Raw genomic sequence first — 23,536 nt, forward strand, 5'->3', positions numbered from 1 at the left:
GGGGGGGAACCACAGCTAGAGGAACCAGCATCCCCTCCCTCCAGCTTTCGGTTGCTGGCAAAGAACAAAAGCAGTTGACAGGTGAACCTGAAGAATTTGATTCCGGCAGGTGCCCCCAAGGTGCGGTGACGTGTTTCCACCACCTTTCTTGCACGTGCCTTTTGGGAGCAGGTCCTCTATTGCTGCTGCTTCTAGGAAGCTGTCCCCGTCCTGGTTTAAATTTGCTTTGTTCTCCCCCGTCTCTTCCCTCTCCTCCTCTGTTCTGGCTCATTGGGTTGGCCTCTCAAAGAATATTATTTTGAAGTTCCATGAGATCTTTTATTGAAAGGTTATCCACTGAAAAGCTGGCAGGTAGAGTCCCACTGGAAAGCAACCAAAACCTTGAGCAGTGCCTTCCTAAAAGGCATTGGTTTAAAATCTGAGATAGAACCGTTCCCTTGTCACAGTTTCCAGGAAGGACCACCGGGCACTACTGTATAAGGGTCTGTTCATTGGTGACAGTGGTACTTCCTTGGAGAAAGGACCTGTGGCCTTGGCAGGGATCCCACAGCAGTCCACCGTGACACTTGTCTAAACGGTGAACACGGATGAATTAATGATGACCGGCCACTTCTTTTGAAGCATTATTTGAATATCAGGACTGGGAGGTGTATGCGGCCCCTTTATCTCCTTTTAAACGAGGCTGAAGCAGCAAATACGGGAGTTAAATTTTCTCTGAAAAGACAAGCGACAGCCCTGGAGCAGAAAGGAGCCACACACACCTACTGTGTAAGAGCGAATTAATTGTCTGATGTCCATGGTGACTGACACCGTATGAGGAATCCAACCAAACCATGGCACTCCAGGAACTTACAGGTCGGAGTTTAGTCTTAGAAGAATACCTTTAAAGATCCAGCAACTTGAACTCCGTTGTAATGCTTTTTGCTCCTCAGTCCATTCAGAATACTTCTTATACTTGTAGAAACACGAACGGCTACACATTTGAGATGAGGGGCTAAAGGATGTGGAACATCAAGCAAGATGTGGGTCATTGCTGGAGGCACCCCACCTCTTCTGTCTGCTTGTCTGAGGTGTAAGCCCCATGCCGTTCCTGTGGAAGACGTGTTTGACGCTTGAGCCCTCTAGTGTGTTAGCTGTAAGAGATTCTTTATTTGCAAAATAAGGGAGAGAAGTGGAGGAGTCTTAAATCCATTAAAATGGACGAGCAGTAATAAGGAAACTTCCAGAATGGCATCGTTCTCCACGCTCCTGGTCTTGGCTTTTGGGGGTCACCTTCTCCCATCAGGGTGGAGCACACGACGGCACCCCTTTGGGCAGTCCTCTCCACGGTGATGTGCCACCTGCCTGATCCATCTTGCGGGAAGACTTTGCAGACTACCTGCTCTTTGTTTCCAGGAAGGCAGGTCCCTCGCTCACCTGGTTTTTAGGGGAGTGAAAATGTGACTGGCTGCAGAAGCCGAAAACCTCATCAGGATCATTTGAAGCAGAGGTTTCACTTCTAAGGGGCCCTTACCCTCTGCACGTGCGTCTCTTGCCTCTAGTAGCCATGGGCATGGGGAATCCCGCCCTGGGGCAGCCCTTGGACCCTGCTGACTGCAGGGCTTCCTGTGCAGGGGTGGGTGCCAGTGACTAGATGCCATTCATCTTAGGCGGCTCCACCTGTGGGCTTCTGGTGGTTTCCAGGTCCGCCTCGTTGCAGCATGTGAAGCCAGGCTTTTCTCTAATCAGTATGACTGCTTCAGGTAAGTCTCACAGCTACTGGACCCCAGACTTGTCAGGACCTTTAGCATCTAATATTAAAACAAAGAGCAGGGAAGGCAGTGGTTCAGACCGCTTCACCAGACTTGCCCGCGTCTGCCAAGAATGCTCTGGAGGATGAGGACTTGGGCAGCCTTCTCGTCTGGGTTACGGCTCAGCTCATCACTGCTAGTTTACACACCAACGTTCTCTCTCACACACACTAGCATTCACAGTGCGTCGGAACCTCAACTCTTAAGTCCTAAAGGAGAGTCCTGGTGAGATGTCCCCATCTGTGAAGCAAGAAGGCAGCAACAGTTAAGGAGTTACCCGTCCCTGCCTGGGCTAAGCGACAACTCTGGATTTAATGCCGAGAGCTCTCTTCCAGCTCTGCAGACCCTTAGGGCTGGAAGGATTGGATAGTCACGCGTGCAGATGCGGGCAGAGGGCTTCACCTGCTTGGGCCCTGGAGGAACTAGTTTCTGGGGCAACTGCTGAGCCTCATCTGTCTGAGACTGGGCACCGTGCAAACCTCTGAGTTTCTAACAGGCATGAACTACAGGAAACACGAATGAACTGTCCACCTTCAGACAACTAACCAGTGTACGGCAAAACTGTACGGAAATGGATGGATAATGCTCTGTGAACCAACAAAGATGCCAAATACTGTTGAAAAACAAAAGTTATCTCATCTCTTACAAACAGCAACGCTCAGATAGGAGTAAACGTGAACGGAACCAGCCAAGACATCAGACGTTGAAACATGCCTTTTATCTCACAATCTCATCTCAAGCAAGACCAACCCTCTCCCCCACCCCCAAAATTAGTAGGAAAGGCAATGCCTTACGTCACCCTCTCCACCACAAACCTACCCAGTGATGACAGCAGCTTAAGTAAGAGGGAGGAATTACGACCATATCCTCAGCCTCGTCTTTCTCCGAGGACCTAACACAAGGCAAAGACACATTTGCAATTGGCACTGTTATTTTATTAGTACGAGTATACTGAAACAATAAACTTGTACTGGTATACAGACAATTTATTTAAAACAATTTTGTTCAAATTTTGAATCAAACATTGTTTTATTATAATAATGAAATAATTTCTACCTAGAAAACCTGCAAGCACCATCAAAGAAAGGGACCATAAAATTCAATAAACAGACTCGAGTGTATCCTACAAATAGACACACCACGATTAGAAAATAGAATATGAATTCTTCCATTTTTTTTTAATATTTGTTTTAAAAAAGCTAGTGCAAGTACAATATTTTACACTGGAATTACAGAGAGTATGCACGCATATGGAAAAAAGTTCTCCTGTCACAATAGAAGCTCTTAACTATGTATGCACTTAAAATTTTCTTTTCAATAAGGTGCAAAACATCATTCCTTCCCTAGTTCTCCTCTGTACTGGCCATGTCAGTCTGATAGTGCCCTCAGAGGTCTAGTGTCTCTTTTCCCTTGGCCGGTGGGAGGCATATGATGGGGAGGTTGGTGGGTGGTGAGCTGATACTAAAAAATACAAGTGTGACTCTCAGAGATGGTTCTGGGACCAGGACCCCACTGGCTAGAAATTAGGACTCTCATCTTAACCGAAGGCCACCACGAATACTGGCTGGGCTCAACTGGAGCCTTTCAGCTGACAATGATTTGGGTTTACAGGGAGCAGTGAAGGCCGAGGAGGAAGAAACCTCCCCGAAAGGCCAAAAGGGCAGTTATTCACAGAACTGAATGCACAGGTATCAAGTTTAATGTTCACTGACTAAAGAATTCACCCCACTCCTGGACCGGATGATTTACGAGTAGGTGGTTCATGTAAGAAGCAGAGGAAACCTACACACCCAGCTCGGTAACCGCTCAGATTTGCTATTCCGGAGGACAGAATGTTACCTCGGCAAGGATGACTGTAAACAGCGCTTCCAAAGGGGGCCTTCAGACTGGCCATGGAAAAGGAGACTGGCTCATCGGCCATCCCAACAGCAAACGAACAAACTAAAGGGAAAGAAAACTTGGGTGAAATCTCCAATTATCTGCAGTGGAAGACTGGAGTCCTTTCAGATAAGAAAAGTGACGGGAATTCTTAAGAGACGGTTACTGTATAGATACTACCTATTGGCCAAAAAGCACTTAATTTTAATACAGCTGAACCATTTGTATGCAAGTCATGAGGATATGAAAAACTGAAGCTGCTGTTCCCTCCCGCCATCGTACAGGTAAACGTCAGCTACCAGAAACGTCGCATGTAACGGTAAGGGAAGGGCTGAGATTCTGAATTTAAGAATTAGAGGGAGATTTGCTCAGTATCCCCCCAGCTGTCCAGTTTCTGCTGGCTAACTTGATTTCTGGACAGAATACGACTTCTGAGAAGTTGCTCCACATTTATTTTGGCCTCTTAATAGTAAAGAAAAAATCAAAACCAAAGTAAAACAAAGCATTTCAACTGAAATCCTTGTTTTACCCCACCCCCCCATTGAACTGAGGTGTCGGGGGGGAAGAAGGCTGAACGTTTCTGTGTGTGTGTCCTCGTAATGAGTCCTGTTTTCTTGGTAGCTAGGATCCCTTGTTACAAACACTTCTTGTTCAGAATTATATTCTTTGGGTTTATTGGAACAGGAAGTGCTGAAAATGTCAATCATCATCTCTGAAGAAAAAGGAGTTGCAATGGCTTAAGAGTTTAAGAAAGGGAGCTCAGAGAAGTACTTTCGGCATAGGAATGAACAGTATTCTCAAATTGCAGAATACAGAGTTACTCTCCCTCAGAAGAGGGTTCTATGTAACAGAAACATAGAGGAAGCATAGGTATAGTTGAAGAGCCTTTTACGTAGTAATTCTTCCAGGCCATAACCATACAAATCTGATCATTTAGACATGACACATTTCTATATACAAAAAAAACATGTAACTTTCAACCTTTATGTTTTTTTTTTTTTTACAAACAAGTATGAAACTCATTGTTTCAACAGATCCATATCTTTCAAACACTGAATGAATCATTTCGACATTCATTTTTCTTTTGTGCAATTTTTAAAAACATTACCTGTACTCCTCAAAGTGAGTGCTTCAAAGTTTTTTTTCTTCAGCTTCTCAAATTAGGTGTACATTAAAAAAAAAAAAAAATCCCACAAGGTATAGTGCTACAAGAAAAGATCCTATCAGTAAGGTAACATATTTGAAGCGAGGTCATCTATGTAAAAGAAATCTCAGCTCCGGAGTAGAGGTGTGCAAACAGTTTGGAGTTTCCCTATCAACAGAAACACAACACTGTCCGTGGAAAAAAAGAGGAAACCAACCCAACACAATGGCATATGCATGTGCTTTATAAAAAAGTATATTCTCTGTATAGTTATTACTGGATGTGTTCTTAAAATTCTCTATTTCAGAAATTCTGGGTTGAAAACAAGGTGGAAGCAAAGGCCTCCACGTCACTTTAAAAACCAAAAAGCGTAATTCCCTTTGCTTTCACATCACCCCGAAGAAGCTGGATTGGGCCACAGAGACCGCTGGCCCTTTTTTCACCTGGGATCATCTCGGGTGACTAGGAGATAGGAAGTGCAAAGGGTTTTAGGAGAAAACAGACCATGGTTTGTTGAGCTGCCTGCAGTTCATGAAACAGTGGCCATGACAACCAGCACAGCTCAAAAAGCCTGGCCTTCAGTCCACAGAGCTCTGCTGCTTCACCCAGATCTGAAATAGCATGGCATTAGTGTCTTCAAAAGCATTTGAGATTCTTTTTCTCTCTCTATGAAATAGGTTTCCTTAGTAGTCACAGATGTTAAAGGGTATTATCAATTGTTTCCTTAAAAAAAAACAAACAAAAATTCCAAAGCTACACAACAAAAATAAATTTTGGCAACGTATTTCAGTAAAGATCAAACTATGTGCAAAGAGTGGATTTTATGATTACTAGGAGCTACTGTTCATCTTGAACATGCAGCATTATATGGCAATCTATGCAGTATCTAAGGAGAAATCCACAAGATGCAGGAAATCCAAACATTCCTTGAAGTTGTACATCCCTACTCCAGAAGAGTCAAAGTGCTGCTTCTGGACACATCAGTGTACCACACACACGCCAGCCCCGTCCCTGAGTTAGAGGTGTGAAAGGTTCCGCAGAGTTCCTTAGAGGGGAGAAGGAGGGGTGCTGCCACTTCCCGGTGGGGGACAAAACCCAACACACTCACCTAACAGAAAACACAAAGGGTCATGATTCAGAGTGAGAAATGGGATTGACGACAGCAATGAAAAAAAAAAATCATCCCAAAACAAACTGGGTGAGTTGGAAAAGACAAAAAATTGACCAACATAGAAAATTATCCTGAACGTCCAAATGAAAAAGCAATTTTGGATTTCCACTTTAAAAGGTTTGAGGTAAGTGGCATCCATCTCTGTATCCCCACCTCACCCCCAGTGTGGCCCAGACAAACTGAAATAATTCTTAACGTTAAAACATTCTAAGGAAGGAACAGTCATTTTATATATTTAGAAATCCCTACAAAGAGAGGTTCACGTTTGTTGGTTGGTTGTTATTTTTTTTTTCTTTTCGCCCTGACTAATTTCTTGGTGATTGTGTTCCACTGTAAACGCAAAAGGCCTGCTGTTATTAGTTTCAAAATGGAAAACAGGAAAGAAAGAAGAACGAAAGACGGGTTCAGTAAATATTGCAAAGTGGACACAGTACAGAGGCACATGGCTGATCCTCGTAAGCTGCACGGCACGGAAGGGTTTCTATGCCTGTCATTGTTAGGTCGGCTACGCAGGCGCAGTGACAAAGGCTGCTCTGGGAGCCTTGGGGCTCGCCAGCGTCTGCAAACAAGAGGAGGCCCCTGTCCTCTGGATGTTCTATTTGGAGAGAGAGCTGCCACAAAGGAGTGGTGACCATTGTTCGCAGGTGGCCCCTTCCGTAGCCACCGGCCGGACGCTTGGAAGGCGCGCACACGGCGGGCCACGCTTCCTGCCCGCGCCCAGAGGCTCGGCTCGAAGTCTCAAGGACACAGACCTGCCCACTCGCGGAAAAGATCGTGGAACATGGGTTGATCCTGGCACTATTGCTCCAGAGTGCGCCTCAGAAAGGACTCTGTCTCCCTCCCGTCTGCACTGCACATTCGCTACTCCTCGTGGTGACGGGGGAAGTGCCGTTCTCCCCTTCCGCCTCCTTGGCTTGCTGTTTCTGCAACAAGGTGGCAGACAGGGCTCCCGAAAGCAAGCTCCCTGCCCCAGGATTCGGCATCCGCAGCGGGGCAAACGCGCAGCAGGAGGCCCTCCCCTTCCTGGCTCCTTCCTTCCAGCCCTTCTCTGGCCAGAACAGGAAAGAGGGACCGAGTAAGGAAAAAGCCAAAAGGGTCTGAGCTTCCTCTAGAGCACACTGATCAGACTCTATTGGCACGGAAAGTATTGCACGTGCTAAAGAAGCAAGAAAGTGAAATGGGACAATGTTTAGAAAGAACCAATTATTTGATAATTCCTATACCTGAAACAGAAGCACAAAAACGATGATATTCCTATTGCTCCAAACCATGTCATGTTTTCCCATTTTAGTGTTGGAGGTGTGGATCCAGTTAGCTCGATACTCGAAAGAAGCCAGAAGGTGGTGGCTGCTTCTCTGAGTCCACATGAGTTGCTGTAATTAGTGGTACTGATGAGGACAAAGTCTATAATGGCAGCCCCATATTCCTCTTACCGTCAAAACAAAAAGAAAAACAAAGCCTAATAATTGCAAGTGCCCTGAGCAGAATATATGGAAGATTAAGCAAGTTCTCTGAACAGAGACATTTAAAAAAATACAGCACTAAATAAGCAATATGACTGCAAGAATGGACTCACCCAGCTCTCTGCTAGCATGCTGAGAGGGTAATGAAAATCAAAGAAAGTCAAGGACTGGATCTAGCTATTCTAAACCTATTCCAATGTTTTTGGTACACCCCAGAAAATGGTTTGTAAAAATCATTAGTCCTGCTGAGAGCTAAATGTGAATACCAGATAGCCAAAATGTGGGTTGACATTAGAATTTTTTTTTAATTGGTGAAATGGAAAAAGTACTATTCTCAATGGTAAAAGAAAACTCAGGCATTTGTTCAGATAAGTTGCAGCCATTCCAAGTAAGAATATTTAAAAATTTCTCCCTCCTTATAAAACATTTTTTTTTTTAAAGCACTTTAAAATGCACACTCAAAACCCACAAACAATATTTCAGATCTCTGGGAATAAAAGGTTTCAACTGTGAAATACCCTTTCTGGGTTTGTACCAAACATTAAATCTTGATTTGATTTCAGATGGAAAAATAAAAGTCATTCTGAAAATAACATCAGTAACAACAACAAAGTAATTGTTTTCTTTAAAAAAAAAAAAAAAAAACTTGCTCACATACATAAACGTCTTTATGGAAAACTCTCTCAATGAATCTGAAGAAAATTCTCAGAGTTGTCCTGCTAAGACCTGGTTTTATGTGACAGATGCGGTAAGAAGACCAAAATGAATTCTGAAAGGAACATAACCTTATAAAATGGCCTAGAGTTTAGGCAGGTTAGAAAGTAATTTTGCTACATTTATTTATGCTCGTTCAGTCCCCCAAACCTTTCCCACAATGTTATTGGATAAAAACTGCAGGAATATCACACAAATTATAAACTCAAGATGTGCAAATCGCAAGGTTCTTTAAAAGTTCGTCTTAAAAAGAAAAACACTGGACAAAAGTGAGTATTCTTTTTTCCATCCCTTTCCTCTCAGTTCCTCTGCCAGCTCTGCATATGCTTTTAATTCCTTCTCAAACATCAAAGTGAAGAGTGCCTCCTGTCAGGCTGTACTTGGTGGTCATTCATTGTCACATACTAGTTCAAAATTCACATTCATCCCATTAAACCACATTGAAACTTTCAACATCTTGCTCCGTGAGAAACTCTGCAGAGCTGAAATGTAGTTACAGTGTTGAAAAAAAAAAAAGAAAGCAACTTAGTTTTTCTTCCCAAAGAGTTTAAAGTGAGATACAGTACTTGTTGAATGAGAGACCAAGATGCTTGGTAAATGCTACATTTATTTATGCTCGTTCAGTCCCCCAAACCTTTCCCACAATGTTATTGGATAAAAACTGCAGGAATATCACACAAATTATAAACTCAAGATGTGCAAATCGCAAGGTTCTTTAAAAGTTCGTCTTAAAAAGAAAAACACTGGACAAAAGTGAGTATTCTTTTTTCCATCCCTTTCCTCTCAGTTCCTCTGCCAGCTCTGCATATGCTTTTAATTCCTTCTCAAACATCAAAGTGAAGAGTGCCTCCTGTCAGGCTGTACTTGGTGGTCATTCATTGTCACATACTAGTTCAAAATTCACATTCATCCCATTAAACCACATTGAAACTTTCAACATCTTGCTCCGTGAGAAACTCTGCAGAGCTGAAATGTAGTTACAGTGTTGAAAAAAAAAAAAGAAAGCAACTTAGTTTTTCTTCCCAAAGAGTTTAAAGTGAGATACAGTACTTGTTGAATGAGAGACCAAGATGCTTGGTAATAAAGTGTGAACAGTATTTTAAGTGCTTAGAGATAGTAATATATATGCTCATCTTCAAAATCTAATTCCTCACGTCACACTGGAATCTGAAAAAAGTGGCACCCGAGTTGTCCATAGTCATGAACTACAAACAGTACTAGAGTTAAAAGACAGAAGATTTGCAAACCCAATGCGAAGAGCTTCCGCGGCTCTCTTGTGTCTATCTCTTGGGAGTGAAGTCAATGCGATTAACCTGATTGGTTTTCCTAACACTGCACAGAGACCAGGGTGGGTTTCACTCTCCGCCACCCCCGCTGCCCACTCCCCGGGTGCGGAGCGATGGCAGCGGGGGCTGCCCTGCCCACCACGATGCCCTGGAGACATCACTGCACTAGTAAAGCAGAAACGAAATCCCACGGGTGGCAGTTGCTCTTTAAAAAAATATCAGTGCAGTCAGGCCCCATGGGGGGAATATATATCTCTATGATTAAAAGTCGCTTTTATTGTAAAATATGTTGGAGGAAAAAAAATGTTCTTTTACACGGTTAGTTTTCCATCTGCTGTCTTGACGGCCTCTCTGGGATGCCCTGAACCTGGGGTCCTGATGCTGATTTTGCACGTGAGAACCTCATGAGGACGTGCCCCTGGACCTCCAATCCCGTGCTGAGAGCAAGAGAGAGGGAGGCAGAGAGAAAGAGAGCCTCACCTGCCGTGGCACCCGGGCACCCTCACTTGCACGCACGCACGCACCCCCTGCAGCCCGTTGTCCCGAAACCGGGAGAAGTCGGCACCCCACGGGTGCATCTGCGCTGCTAGAAAAGGCAGGCACCGTGGGGCCACGTTCATTTCCACCAGGACGCCCGCCCAGAGCCCGGGCTGGACCTGCCCCAGCCCCTGCCTGCCCACCCCACTGAGAGACACGCGTGGAAAAAGCATATGCACCATCTCCTGCCCAACCCCCGCTGTAACTCTAAGGACAAGGTTATAACAGAACCCTAAAGTAAGAGGATAACATGTAAATACTGTGTTATTTAGCCTACAGTACAGTAATCTGGATACAAATGATAAAGGAGGGCCAGATTTCCTTTCCCCACACGGCCTCTACTTGCCTACGTTAGAGCGGCCTTCAATGCAAATCTTAACCTCCTGAGAAATGAGAGAAGGCTTAGGAAGAGTCAAAGGTGGCTCGTCTTCCGACTTCTCCAGTTTGCGGCTCTCCGGTGCCGACCACCTCCTCTTCCTCGTGGCCGCAGGCTTGCTGGGTTCTATTTTGGTGAGCAAGGGCACGGCAGGCAATCCAATTTTTTCTGGAAACTTCAGTTCGCCATTCTCAGAGAGCATCTGGGCACTTCCCTGATTGATCCCGTTTTCCTGCTCGGCGTACCTGTGTCTACTGCCCGCGAGGCCGTCGGTCTTTGAGTGCTTCAGCAGGACACTGGCGGGATCCACGGCCTGGCCCTTTTTAACAGAGCCATTCTTCAGGTTCTTGAGGGTGAGCGAGATACAGACATCCCCAACGGAGAGTTTAGAACACGGCAAATCAAAGAGCTGGCTGGTTCTCTCCGGGCAACAGGATGACCAGCCCTGTCCAAACACAAAAAAAGGATACTCTACCAAAACTTCCACGCTGACCTGTGGGAACAGTGAGAGACAGGGAGAGGGAAGGGAAGGAAGAAATGAAGACATTTCATTCTTGTTTTATTGCATACATTACACGTACACAGACATACATACGCATAGGTGAATGGAAAAAAATAAGACTCAGTTCCCCAAACCTCCTCCACCAACAGATGCAAATGAGGTTCTTAACTTTCTGCTGTACCTGTACTTACCATATATAGATGTTGGGTAGAAGCCGGTAGAAGTCCATTCAGTATTCAAAATATCGTTTTACTGTGTATCAGCTCTACAGCTGGTCTCCATTAAAACAAGTCAGTGGAGCCCCAAGGATGACGGAACACCTACTTAGTGTTCGGCACTGGGCTAGGCGCTGCACGTGACTCAAGCCCAAGGTATATTCTTGTGTCTTATTAGCTCACTGGACAGATGCTATTCTCGTGTATAACAGGGCTGAATACGGATCAGAGTTAGATTGTATTTAAGCCCCATAAGGCAGGCACTTATGTGCTCATCACTGTGTCCCTGGCCCCTAAAAGAGTACCTGGCACATGGTTGAAACTTAATATTTACTGGATAAATGAATGCGTACTCTCGGAATTTAGGGGGAGCAGAATCAGGGAGGGCTGGAGAAAGCAGGGAGGGCTTTCCCAGGACCCCAAGGATGGGCAGGATTTGGAAGGATCTGAGGGTGAAACGAATACAGACAGCTCAAGGGCTTGGCCCATCCACATGGGCAAGCCCCAGGTACTCAAATCAGTCTCCCTTTTGTTTGAAAAACAAATATCAAAAGCAGGGGAAGCCCAGTATCCTTTCAATACCTGCCGTTTTCTCTAGGCTACTATGTGCCACTCACTGTGATGAATTTCAATAAATTGAAAACAACAGTCTTGGTCACAAAGGAGTTCACAATCCAATGGGCAAAAGAGGCACATACACAATAACTGCCGATCAATGTGGCGAGTGTGGCCACAGAGTGGGGCTCTACTGCTCGGTACGGGAGTAAGCTGTTGGAGGGCAGAGGAAAGGCATGGAAGAGGTGAGTAAGGAAGTCTTTTTGGATGAGGACACACTGTGCTGAGTTTTAAAAAACAATGGGACTGGAGGAGAGAGGAGTGATGGCAAGGAGAAGACAGTCCTGGAAGTAGGGTTATGTGAACAAAGGCAAGGAGGTGGTCTGTGTAGGGATCTGCAAACTTCCAGTGCAAGTATTACTACTGCCGTCAAATCAAGGTGAAATGCACTTGAGGTTTGAACAGTTTAATTTTCATAGGAATTTAATTTCTTCAACTTTATGCTATATAAAAAAGAAAAAGAGAAGAATGAAGTAGTTTTAAACAGTCAGTTTTCAATGGCTTTTGTAGATGTAGTAGACCAGTTAATTTGGACCAACCTTCCTGATGAGGACCACTAAATACTCTAAACAAAAAAAAACTCTGGACAAAATGTAAAAGAAATATGTTTTTCTTATGGCAGTAGACACAAAATATGCCAGTAAAAAAGTCACTGGGTCAGGATCAGGAAAGGGTGTTGGCCAGACATTTGAACCCGGTGTTTGATGCTATTTCCCCCTAAGGATATCTGTACATTCCAAAGTGGGGCAGTTAAAGTGAGCTTTGGGTAATCTCAAGAGCATGGGAGGTGGGTTTCAGCAGGCAGGGAATGGAATTCAGGGTAAGCCACAGGAGGGTGCTCCCTCAAAGCACTGAATTCTAGAAATAAGGTGAAGCAGAAGCAGACAGTTCCTCTCAATGTCTGAAGCTCAGATTTTAATCATCTCATTCATCCCTAAAATTAAATTAAGGTCTTGAATTATTTCCACAATTTTTCAAATAAAAGACATTCAATTAAAAACGGGGGAGGAGGTCCATGAGCAGATGAGATGAATAAAAACCAGCAGAAACAACAGATACTATAAACAGACCCACAGGGGCTTCTAATATAGAGTCACCAGATGTAGACTTTAAAATGACTATGTTTACAATATTTAAGGAGATCAAAGACAAAGTTGAGGATTCTGATAGAGAACTAGAATCTATTTTCTTAAAAGATCCATGGAAATTCTAGAATGAAAAAAAAAAATACAGCCACTAAAATCAAGAATGCAATGAATGGATTTTACCACAGAATAAACATGGTTTAAGAGAGCATTAGTGAACTGGATTTTTTAATTATAGAGATTTAGAAGAAGCTATACAGAATAAAACACAAAGACAAAAGGATGGCTAATACAGAGGAAAGGGTATGAGACATAGAAGACTCATTGAGAAGACCTAACAGACACATAATTTGAATCCTACAAGGAGGAGAGAGAGAAGATAATGGCTAAGAATTTTCTGATACTGATAAGAGACAATAAACCACAGATTCAAGAAGGTCGAAACCCCAAGCAGGAAAAATAAAAGGAAATTCTCACCTCAGCAGGTCATAGTTTAACTGCTGTAAATCAAAGTCAGGAGAAGAAAATCTTAAAAGCCCCCAGAACAAAATATACGTTACCTCCAAATAAGCAAGAGTTAAATTTATAGTTGACTTCTCAATAAAAACAATAGAAGCTAGAAGACAATGGAATATCTTTAAAGTACTGAAGAAGAACTGCCAACCAAGACTTCTACACTGAGCAAAAAGATCCTTCAAGAATGAAGGCAAAATAAAGACATTTTTTCAGATAAATAATAATTGAGAGAATTCACCATCAACAGATCTGCATTAAAGAAAATACTAAAGAGTTCTTCAGGTAGAGGAAAAATGAATCTAGATGGAAGTTTGCAGATGCAGGGAGGAATGAAGAACAATGAAAATGGTAGATGTGTGAGCAAATTAAAATAATATGGTTGTCCCTCAGTATCCACAGGAGATTTGTTCTAGGACTCCCCAAGTATACCATAATCCAAGGATGCTCAAGTCCATTATATAAAATGGCACAGTATTGGCGTATAACCTACGCACATCCTCTGTATACATTAAATCATCTACATTACTTACAATACAATGTAAATGCTATGTGAATAGTTGCCTGGGAACTATTCAAGTTTGAGGAAATTCAAGTTTTGCTTTTTGGAACTTTCTAGAATTTTTTGCCCATAAATATTTTCAATCTGTGGTTGGTTGAATCCGCAGATGTGGAATCCACAGATATGCAGAGCTGACTGTATTGACTAAATACAAGAATACTGAAAATGTTCTGTGGAATTTCATACACAGGCACACATACAGAAACATAAATAATTAAAATATCCCACTTTAAATGTAGTGAATTTCCATGTAATTTACACGGATTGTGGCTTTTCTACTTAACCGCTTTATCTTTTTTGGATAATTATGATTAATCCAGTTTTAGATACACTTTTTGAATGGTATACTTTATTTGCTCCATAGAAGACCTAAGTGTTTTTAGAAAAAACAACTAGAATGAATTTATATGGAAGCCTATTACTATAGTGTGTATGTGAGCATGAGTCCATATAAATGTGCATGTTATCAGGGGGAAGTTTCATTGTTCTGGGTTATCTTAATAACGTAAAGAGAATGAAAAAATTTTGAGTTTCTACTATGTCAAACATTCAGGTACCCACTTTACAAAAAGCATTTTGTTTGATACAATATACTAAGTGAGAAAAATACCGTTGTTCTAATTTTACAAACAAGGAACTATAGTTTCAGAGAGATTAAATCACTTGCCTAACGTCATGACTATATACTGATGGAGTTGGAATTTAATCCCTGTCTCTTTGGCCCCCAAACCCATTTTTTTTCCTATGTTCCTGGTCTCTGCCCCTGTGAACAAAGGTATTGTAATACCATCAGAAGACATGACCTTAACGTTTCCACTGCTCCAAAAGTGGGGAATGTTACTTGAAATAAATAGGATCCTATGACCAGAGGTCATGGATTTTTTCCTGATACAAAAAGTTGTGAAATAGCATCAGCCTTATTACATCTACTATGCAAATGAAGTCTCTCTATATAAGTGTCATGAGGCTGATACAGAACTACATTCACATCACACATATATATTTGCATGTACATACGTACAAATATACTTACAAGTAATAGTATCGGATGGGGATGCCAACTGAGTTCCAAGTGGGAGGACCAACCTGGAGCTGGCTCCATAAATCCTGTCCCAAACCTCTTAAAGCCATTAACATCATACACTGAGCAGAGGGAACAAATCCCACTTCAAGTGGCGACTGTTTGTCTGCGTTTCCTAGATGATCCCCTGCTCTTGGGCAGAGTCTCACTGACAGACAGCCCAACACCCACTAACGAACAAGTTCTCGCTGTGTGAGCCATATTATACACATTCCTCAGAGCAGCCAATATTCATGTTCTGAAAATAACTCCTACTGTATACAAATCTATTCGAAGACTTTCACATGTTGCCAAGTATCTGCAGACTCACTGAGAAGAAATGGCTTCAAAGCCTTTGTGACAAGTAACCTTACTGATGATTCTGTAAGCTGTGATAATAGATGCACATCCTCCCCATTACATACACCATATTTTGGGGCATTTTGAAAGCCCTTCGTTATTCCCCGAACTATGAAGGCAGGTCTTAGAATTAAATGCTGTGAGATGGTCGATAGCTTGAACAGCCTACTTAAAACTTCATGAAAGAAAAGTGATGAGAGAGAACACATGAGAGGTGCTGAAAAGAGCCAATGATAGTGGGATTTATTTATTTTGGGGGGTACGCGGGCCCCTCACTGTCGTGGCCTCTCCCGTTGCGGAGCACAGGCTCCAGACGCGCAGGCTCAGTGGCCATGGCTCACGGGCCCAGCCGCTCCGCAGCACATGGGATCTTCCCGGACCGGGGCGTGAACCCGCGTCCCCTGCATCGGCAGGCGGACTCTCAACCACTGAGCCACCAGGGAATCCCAATGATGGGATTTATTTTAACCTAGAGAACTTCGGGCCAATTTTCTCTGTCACTTCAAAGGCTTGCCTTTGGTCCCTTCCTCCTAAATTCTGGCTTTGTCTTCTCCCAGAAGTGATTTGCCCTCCTGGGAAAAGAATGCCACCCCCTCAGCTGGGTCCACACAGATCAGGAGCAAAAGATTCAGATAAATCTGATCATTGTAAGCAGTGGGCTGGATGGCTCAGGCCACATGTTATTTTTCTCCTAATTATTTACCCTCGCTAATATTTATCCTCACGAATATTCTTCCCACCCTAATTATGTAGCCTGAATTATCTAGATAATGCTTTTTTTTTTTTTGGTCTGCATATATGTGAACTAAAGTAAGCTTTTGCCCTTTCATTAGTAAAAGTTAAACTCTTGTTGCACATATCTCAAATAAGCACACGATAGTAAGTCATAATAAATCTATTTCAATTTTGTATTTAGGTTTGTCAGAAGGACATAAACATTCTTAAAGATTAACTGATCATTAACAGTTAATGAACAAATCATACCGACAGATTTTTCAGTGAGAAAAATGGGTGGGTCTGTCCTCTTGAAACTCCCTTGGAGGGGAACATTATCTGCTTCCAAACATGCTGTCAGTGCCAATGGGGTACTATTTTGATGGTAGGATTTTGTGACATGATGTCACTTTAAACCAGAAATGAGTCTGAATTAGTTGAATTTGAGGTCCATGTGGGTCTCCCTCTGGGTGCTGAGAAATATTATTGTATTCACACTTGAGGTTTTGCGGTTTTAATAAAGTTCAAAATCTAACACCGAGCACCTGCGAAGTGTTAGGGACTTACTGTTCAAGACCTAGTACTTGCCTTCAGTGAGGAGCCAGAACATGTATGCAAAACAAGTGACTTCACCAGGGCATACGTGGATACTGGCAACCATGTTACCTGGTGATGTCCACTTGGCTATCTACGGGCAACTCGAACTTAACGTGTTCCAAACAGACCTCTTCATATTCCCCTGCCCACTGGCGCCTCCTGGGTTCCTCCCCACCTCCGGGGGCAGCGTCCCCATTGTTCCAGGGTTCAGGTCAACGGCCGGGGCATCATACTTTACTCGACTCCTTCTCCCAGACCACACACATCCAAATCATAAGCAAATCCCGTTGGTTCTCTCTTCCACCTACAGCTAGAATGAGACCATTTCTCACTGCTTCCACCTCCACAGTCCTGGCCAAGCCAGCTTCTCTCACGGGGAGAAAAAGCCTCCGTGAATAAGCCTGGCGTGGTCTGCATCCCACCCCCTCCTCCCTGCACTGTAGTGACACTGGTCTCCCTGTTGGTCCTTTCACTCCAAAACACTCGTGCCTCTGGGTCTGTGCATCTGCTATTCCCTCCACGTGGAGTCCGTTCTGCCCTGTGTCCTCCCGTTCCCCTTCTCAGAGACAGCGTCACCGACCACCTATTTAAAATAACTACCCTCCGGGCTTCCCTGGTGGCGCAGTGGTTGAGAGTCCGCCTGCCGATGCAGGGGACACGGGTTCGTGCCCCGGTCCGGGAAGATCCCACGTGCCGCGGAGCGGCTGGGCCTGTGAGCCATGGCCGCTGAGCCTGCGCGACCGGAGCCTGTGCTCCGCAACGAGAGAGGCCACAACAGTGAGAGGCTTGCGTACCGCCAAAAAATAAAAAAAAATAAAAAAAAATAAAAAAAAAAACCTACCCTCCATCCTTATCTTCCCCACTCCCAATAGGCTGCTTTACTTTTTTCCCATAGCACTTATTATTACCCTCCATCCTTATCTTCCCCACCCCCAATAGGCTGCTTTACTTTTTTCCCATAGCACTTATTATCTTTCAATGCATTATTTTGTTTACTTCCATATTTGTCTGTTTCACCTCTTCCCATAAACTCCCTTAAGACTATATGTTCCATGGGGGCTGAGATATTGCCTGCTTTGCTCGTTGTTCCATCCCCAGGGTACAGAATACTTCCTGGCATGTAATAGGTGCTCAGTACAAATCGGAAAGACTATGCCTTCCACGTGTCAAAAACTCCGCAATGGCACTACCGGCCAACAGAGGTCAATGTTTAGACGCTGGAGAGGCTCTGCCTGGCCTTGCTTCCACCAGCCAGGACTAAACTGGGCTTACAATCCTCCCCAGGGAGAGGGGCTGCGCCTTCCCTGGGTCTTGCTGCTCGGCCCCCAACAGACAGCTTTCCTGGCTGAGGCACCACTGCCTCACTCCACGTTCCCCTGTCAGTCAGACGCTGAGCTCGCCCTGATTTCACTGAACCACACTTCAGTTACTTTCTCTCCAATCTTGAGGGTCCTTTTTGCTCTTTCAGCCAGGCTAATAACCATTAATTCACTTTATGATCTTGTGGGGGTTCAGACAGATTAAACTCCAATGAAAATAAACTCATGGGGGCAGTACCATATAAAGTCAAAGCATGTTACATAACTCCTGGCAGCTCGACACAGTCCATTTTTTTTCATCCCATAAATATATCCTTTTCCAAACACTTTAAGCAGTCTGGAAGATGAAATGGGAGCATGAAGAGCCTTTGTCCTGGTGTCAGCTTGAGGCCCCTCTGCCTTTCATCTCTGAATGTCTTGTATCCAGCACCTCTCTTTTTTAGGGGTGATCACCTCCCATCCTCCTGTACCCTCTTTCCGCCCTCCTCCGGCTGCTGCAGGCACGCCCGTCGCTCACCACTGCTCCAGAGAGAAACCTGCCCTCCCCTCCCTCCCTCCAGCCCCGCTAAACCAACTCCTCTAAAACGATCACCTCCAGCTTCCATTCAGGATGAAGAAACCAAGACAGGGAGGCAACACATCCTCACTTCTGAGCTGATAATTATTTTTTCCATGTCACCTTCCTGTGTTCAGCAAAATTCCTTTAGCTACTTAGTTAAAGACTACTGTATCTAAACAACGCATGCATGTACGCATACTTATGCTGTTTGGTTGTACTTTTCAATGGTAGATTGGTGCTATGTCTATATACACACATATGTACGTATCACCAAAAGCAAGATATAAAGAAAACAAAAGGTCTGTTGCTTAACTTTGTCTCCATTTTCCTTCACGAGAATCCCTGTTTTCACATATGCGAAGGGCATCTGTTTTACAAAACGTTTTTGCTTAAGCCTATCACAAATGTACAAATTCTGCCTGCATCTGGGAGCAAGGACATCGCTCAGAAGCTGGGTTTCAGTGATGACGTCTTGCTCTTGGTGAAATGATTACACTGGGAATCCCTAACTTTGTCTGCAAGGGAAGTTCTTGGTCTGTTTCACCTGCAGAGAAAAGCCAGTCTGCTTTCCTCGAAGGCCAGTTTGCACACCCACATTCCACACATCAAGAAAATCAGAGAACCCTGGAACAAAGACGGAGGGGCTGACGGAGAGCCCCATTTACTTCGACGTTGAAAGATCATTAATAAAAAGTCACACCTCTTCAATCGAGCGTAAGAGCGTCGATGAGTGTTCTATTTAAAACATTTCATCACATTCGCGCTAAGCCTGATTCAGTCTTTGGTGGAAGCTGTTTCATTGAACCCACATCCCCACGCAGAGACGCCTCCAAACACAAACCCCAAGTGACGGATGAGCTAGGTTCTTCTCGCATTGTCGCTTGGCTCCCAGGGCCTCCACGGGACCCAAGCAGCAGGTGACCAGGGCAGGTCTGGGGCACACGGGTCTATCCCACTTGCCCTCCTCCCCTGGGGTCTTAATATGTGTGCCTGAAAGAACTACGGCATGTTATTTAGGGCTAAAAAGAAATGAGCTCTCAAAGCCACAAAAAGACACGGCAGCACCTTAAACACATGTTGCCAAGTGAAAGAAGCCAGTCTGAAAAGGCTACATACTATAGGAGTCCAACTGCATGACATTCCGGAAAAGGCAGAACTACAGAGATGGAAACAGATCAGTGGTTGCCAGGGGTGTGGGGTGGAGTACCGACAGGTGAAGCAGGAAGGATTTTTAGGGTGGGGAAACCAGTTTCTAGGACACTGGGAGGCTGGATGCGTGATATTACACATTTATGAAAACCCACAGAATGTACAGCACAGAGTAAACCCTAATGTGAAGCATGGACTTTAGTTAATAACCATGTATCAATTTAGCTTATCAACTGTCACAAGTAAATCACAAAAATGCAAGATTTTAATAACAGGGGAAACTTCAGGCATCTGGGAACTCTCTGTACTTCCTGCTCAATTTTTTGTAAACCTGAAACTACTTCCAACAATAAAGTCTATTTTTTAAAAAGCTATAAACAACAATGGTCCTAGAGAATCTGCTTCAGTAAAACACGTAATGGCTTCCCTGGTGGCGCAGTGGTTAAGAACCTGGCTGCCAATGCAGGGGACACGGGTTCGAGCCCTGGTCCGGGAAGATCCCACATGCCGCGGAGCAACTAAGCCCGTGCACCACAACTACTGAACCTGCGCTCTAGAGCCCGTGAGCCACAACTGCTGAGCCCACGCGCCTAGGGCCTGTGCTCTGCAACGAGAAGCCACTGCAATGAAGAGTAGCCCCCGCTCACCGCAACTAGAGAAAGCCCGCACGCAGCAACGAAGGCCCAACACAGCCAAAATAAATAAATAAATAAATAAGTAAAATAACACACGTAAGATCCCCAAGCCGGGGGCACTTACATCACACACAGGCTAAAGGAGAGCATTTTTCTTCTTTTGTGGGGAGGGGGAGGGAACACACACACACACAAACAAAAATGTGTTCGATACCATTTCTCTGCTGGAGCCTTTCTGGCATTAGAACTGAATGGATTCTCACCAATCACTGGACCCCAGGCCCGGTAATGAGCTTTGCTTTGAGGGAAGCCACTACCTATTTTCTGATTCATTAGGGTTCATATCCACCAAGCCCTACATGTAAAATGTTTGGCAAGTTGTTTTGCCTTGGCTGCTAAGGGACCACACAGGCTTCTGCGTGGCTTGCATGAGGGCTCTGGCTATTTTTAGGCACCAACTAATCCATTAAATGCATAATGCTGCCACTGATGGCTCACAGAACGCGGCAGTCAAAATAAAAAATAGTGGAATGAAAGAAATAGGCCATCAGTAGACATGCAGTGATCACGTCATTATAACACGCGGTAAAGGTGTGCGCGCGCACACACACACACACACACACACACACACGACAGTCGGGAGAAGAAAATGGCACGGAATACTAAGCCGCCACCAAGGAGGTAAAAGGAAGTAGTCACCTTCCTGAATCTGGGACGCGACAGACAGCCCTAATAACAGACGGAGGCCGGCACTTAGGTAAAACGCAGTCAACGACAAGTGTCACCCCAGAGCAGCTCACAGATAAAATGTACTACAATTCTGACAAAATGTTGTGTACTCTTCAGAAAAGTTGAGCCTGGGAAGAATGAGATGGAGGGGTTGGGTGGCTGCTCAGACAGAACGCTGTTTGCCAGATGGAAGCCCAGGGCCCCCCAGGGGGCGCCATCCCGGGCAGGAGGTCCCCCAGTGGGCACAATGCTTAGATCCTCTCTGCAAAAGAAAGGGGCACGAGCCCGTTTCTGCACCGGTCCTCTTACTGATGTGCAGAGTGGACCACCCAACGACCCCTCCAGTCCAGCTCACGCTGAGGAAAACGCAGACTGTGTTACAGGCACACGGGCTAGCATGAGGTCACGGAGCCTTCCTCAGAGAAGCAGCAGGATGGGTACTCCTGGGCCACCAGGGGAACATGCCACAGGGACAGAGGCAGTGTAAAATGGCTCACTGGAAATGGTCAGCCTTCTTTCTAGACTTTTCTAAACTGTCTCTCCTTCCATAAACTCTTTGGAGAGAATGAAGCCTTTTATTCATTTTTCAGAAGCTAACCTTTCTCTTCTCAGGGCCAAAGTCACCCAAGTGGAAGCAGGGAAAGGAAACTAACATTGGCGAGGGCCTACTACACGCTACCTACTGTGCTGGTTCCTTCGAACGTATTTCCTTTCATTCGTCTGACAACCTTTTTTCTTTGCACTACGGCGTAAACCGAATGGAAGGCTCATACGTAATTTGTACCGTGAAGCGTGTGTGCGCTGATCTGTACATGGTTTGCACAAGCTCCAGAGTGGTGGATCCAGGTCCTGCATTTTCTGACCAGCTAACCTGCTTCCCACCCAAGCAGACCACGCTCCATCCTCCAGCCGCATCACACTGGCTCCCACGTTGATGCTATCACCTAGGGATCCCTTCTGGGACTCACCACGGACTAAGGAGACCACGGGTGGCTACGAAGAGGCTTCATGTGGTGCGCACAGGCTAACAGACAATGCTGGGATGCCCTTTTTGCTCCCACGGCACCGGGGTGGGGGAACTTGGATGCAAGGACGCTTTGCCTGGGCCAAGAAATACTGCACTGGGTAGGACAAAACCTCATGGATGGTGACGAACACACAAAAGCATTTTTCTCCTACGCTGCCTCATCTGGAGCTTTAGCTGGAGACCACCCTGGAGGTGTCTTTCACACAATAATAATTAGGAATTTGGCTCCTGAAAACAATGCCCTCAGTGAAAACTCCCTTGGCTCTATCAGGATGGCTTTCCTTCCAAAGACGTCTATGTGCTGATTATAAGCATGAAGTCAGGGAAGTTTCCCTTTATGTCCCCCCTTTGGTTTTTGCTTACTGGATGCTAGTAAATTTTATAAGAGCTGTTCTGCACGGCAGGAAAGCAAGGGATCACAAAAACGAGAAGAGGCCCAAGATATGATCTTGTATAAGGAATCATTTGCCCATTTTAGCGATGAGAAAACCCCCAGCTCTGAGAGGTGAGACCACTTGCCTTGCAGCCAACCAGACTCCAGCTCGTGGCTTCTCCCCACCAGCCACACGACATTCACCGGGGATGCCCGTGGTTGGTTACGAACTCAAGCATCCCTGTGGTCTTGCTTCCGTGCAGGATTTATGCCGGGGGTCATAAAGCCATCTGTCCTCTAGCAAACCACCCCCTTCCTTCCACAACTTCCCCAATCCAATTTGTGAGTTTGCTAATTAAGTGCAACACTTTGCATGTTTCTAAATCTCCCTGTGGGTGCAAGTGTTAGTGATTTCGAATCCACTGAGCAGACAGACCAGGGGAGAAAACCCCACCGAGTGCCGCTGGGGATGGAGGGAAGTCCTCAGCCCTCAGAGTGTAAATTAAATCCAGGCCTTCGTTTTCTGTCTCCCTTCCCTCTCCCCTTCTCGCTTCCTCTGCTTCCCTCCTGACTCTGCTCCTGTCACTTGTGGTAAACACAGCTGGTGGAGTATTTTAGCTGTGATGACGTCAGCCTGTTTCTGATAGGCTTCGGGGTAAAGTGACAAATCACTGGTGGTGTCGGGGCCCCGCACTTGTATTTCTACAGCGTGAAACTCCAGCCACCCTTTGGAGCCGAAGCCGCAGACCTGTGAGCAGGCCCTGACAAACACGCTGCCTTCTAATTTGCACCTTGGCTGTCAGCGAGAAGACTGGTGGTCTGGCGATGGGAAGGAAATGAGACTTCCCACGTGGAAGCCGACTTCACCATCGTTTAAGCGTTCGCTCTGCAAAGGATCGAGCGAGGCAAACACAGAGAGATGCTTCCTCTCTAAGAACTGCCGGGTCGGGTCGATGTGAAACCTAGAGGTCTGTGAAGCTCCTGATGACTGTGGAGGCTGCCGGGGCCTTGGAGATGCGCCCGCAGCTCAGAGCTGCTCTTTACTGAAAGAGACGCTAGGCCGGAGACAGCAGCATTTTCAAAATCACCCCGATTTCCATGCCTACCTCTCTTCACAGTAGTGCTTTAAGGATTAAAAGGACCACGAAAAAACACGTTTACTT

General features: G+C 45.0%; 1 protein-coding gene across 3 annotated transcripts in view; it reads right to left on the reverse strand.

Moving 5' to 3' along the window:
• Positions 1 to 2,703: 2,703 nt before the first annotated feature.
• The window catches only part of ATXN1 (ataxin 1), a 242,500-nt gene continuing 221,667 nt past the window's right edge, over positions 2,704 to 23,536 (reverse strand). The window contains exons 5-6 of one of the 3 annotated variants that reach the window (XM_024763757.1): positions 10,330 to 10,852; positions 2,704 to 3,731 (exon numbers count right to left, since the gene is read on the reverse strand). In XM_024763757.1, coding sequence (XP_024619525.1) covers positions 3,511 to 3,731; positions 10,330 to 10,852 — 744 coding nt within the window. In that variant the 3' untranslated portion in view covers positions 2,704 to 3,510. Of the gene's footprint in view, positions 3,732 to 8,765; positions 10,853 to 23,536 lie in introns of those variants that run through there. The other 2 variants (XM_024763775.1, XM_024763765.1) reach the window with 2 other exon arrangements.

The sequence above is a fragment of the Neophocaena asiaeorientalis genome, unplaced genomic scaffold (assembly GCF_003031525.2).
Source record: "Neophocaena asiaeorientalis asiaeorientalis breed wild unplaced genomic scaffold, Neophocaena_asiaeorientalis_V1.1 scaffold427, whole genome shotgun sequence".
NCBI classification, from domain to species: Eukaryota; Metazoa; Chordata; class Mammalia; order Artiodactyla; family Phocoenidae; genus Neophocaena; species Neophocaena asiaeorientalis.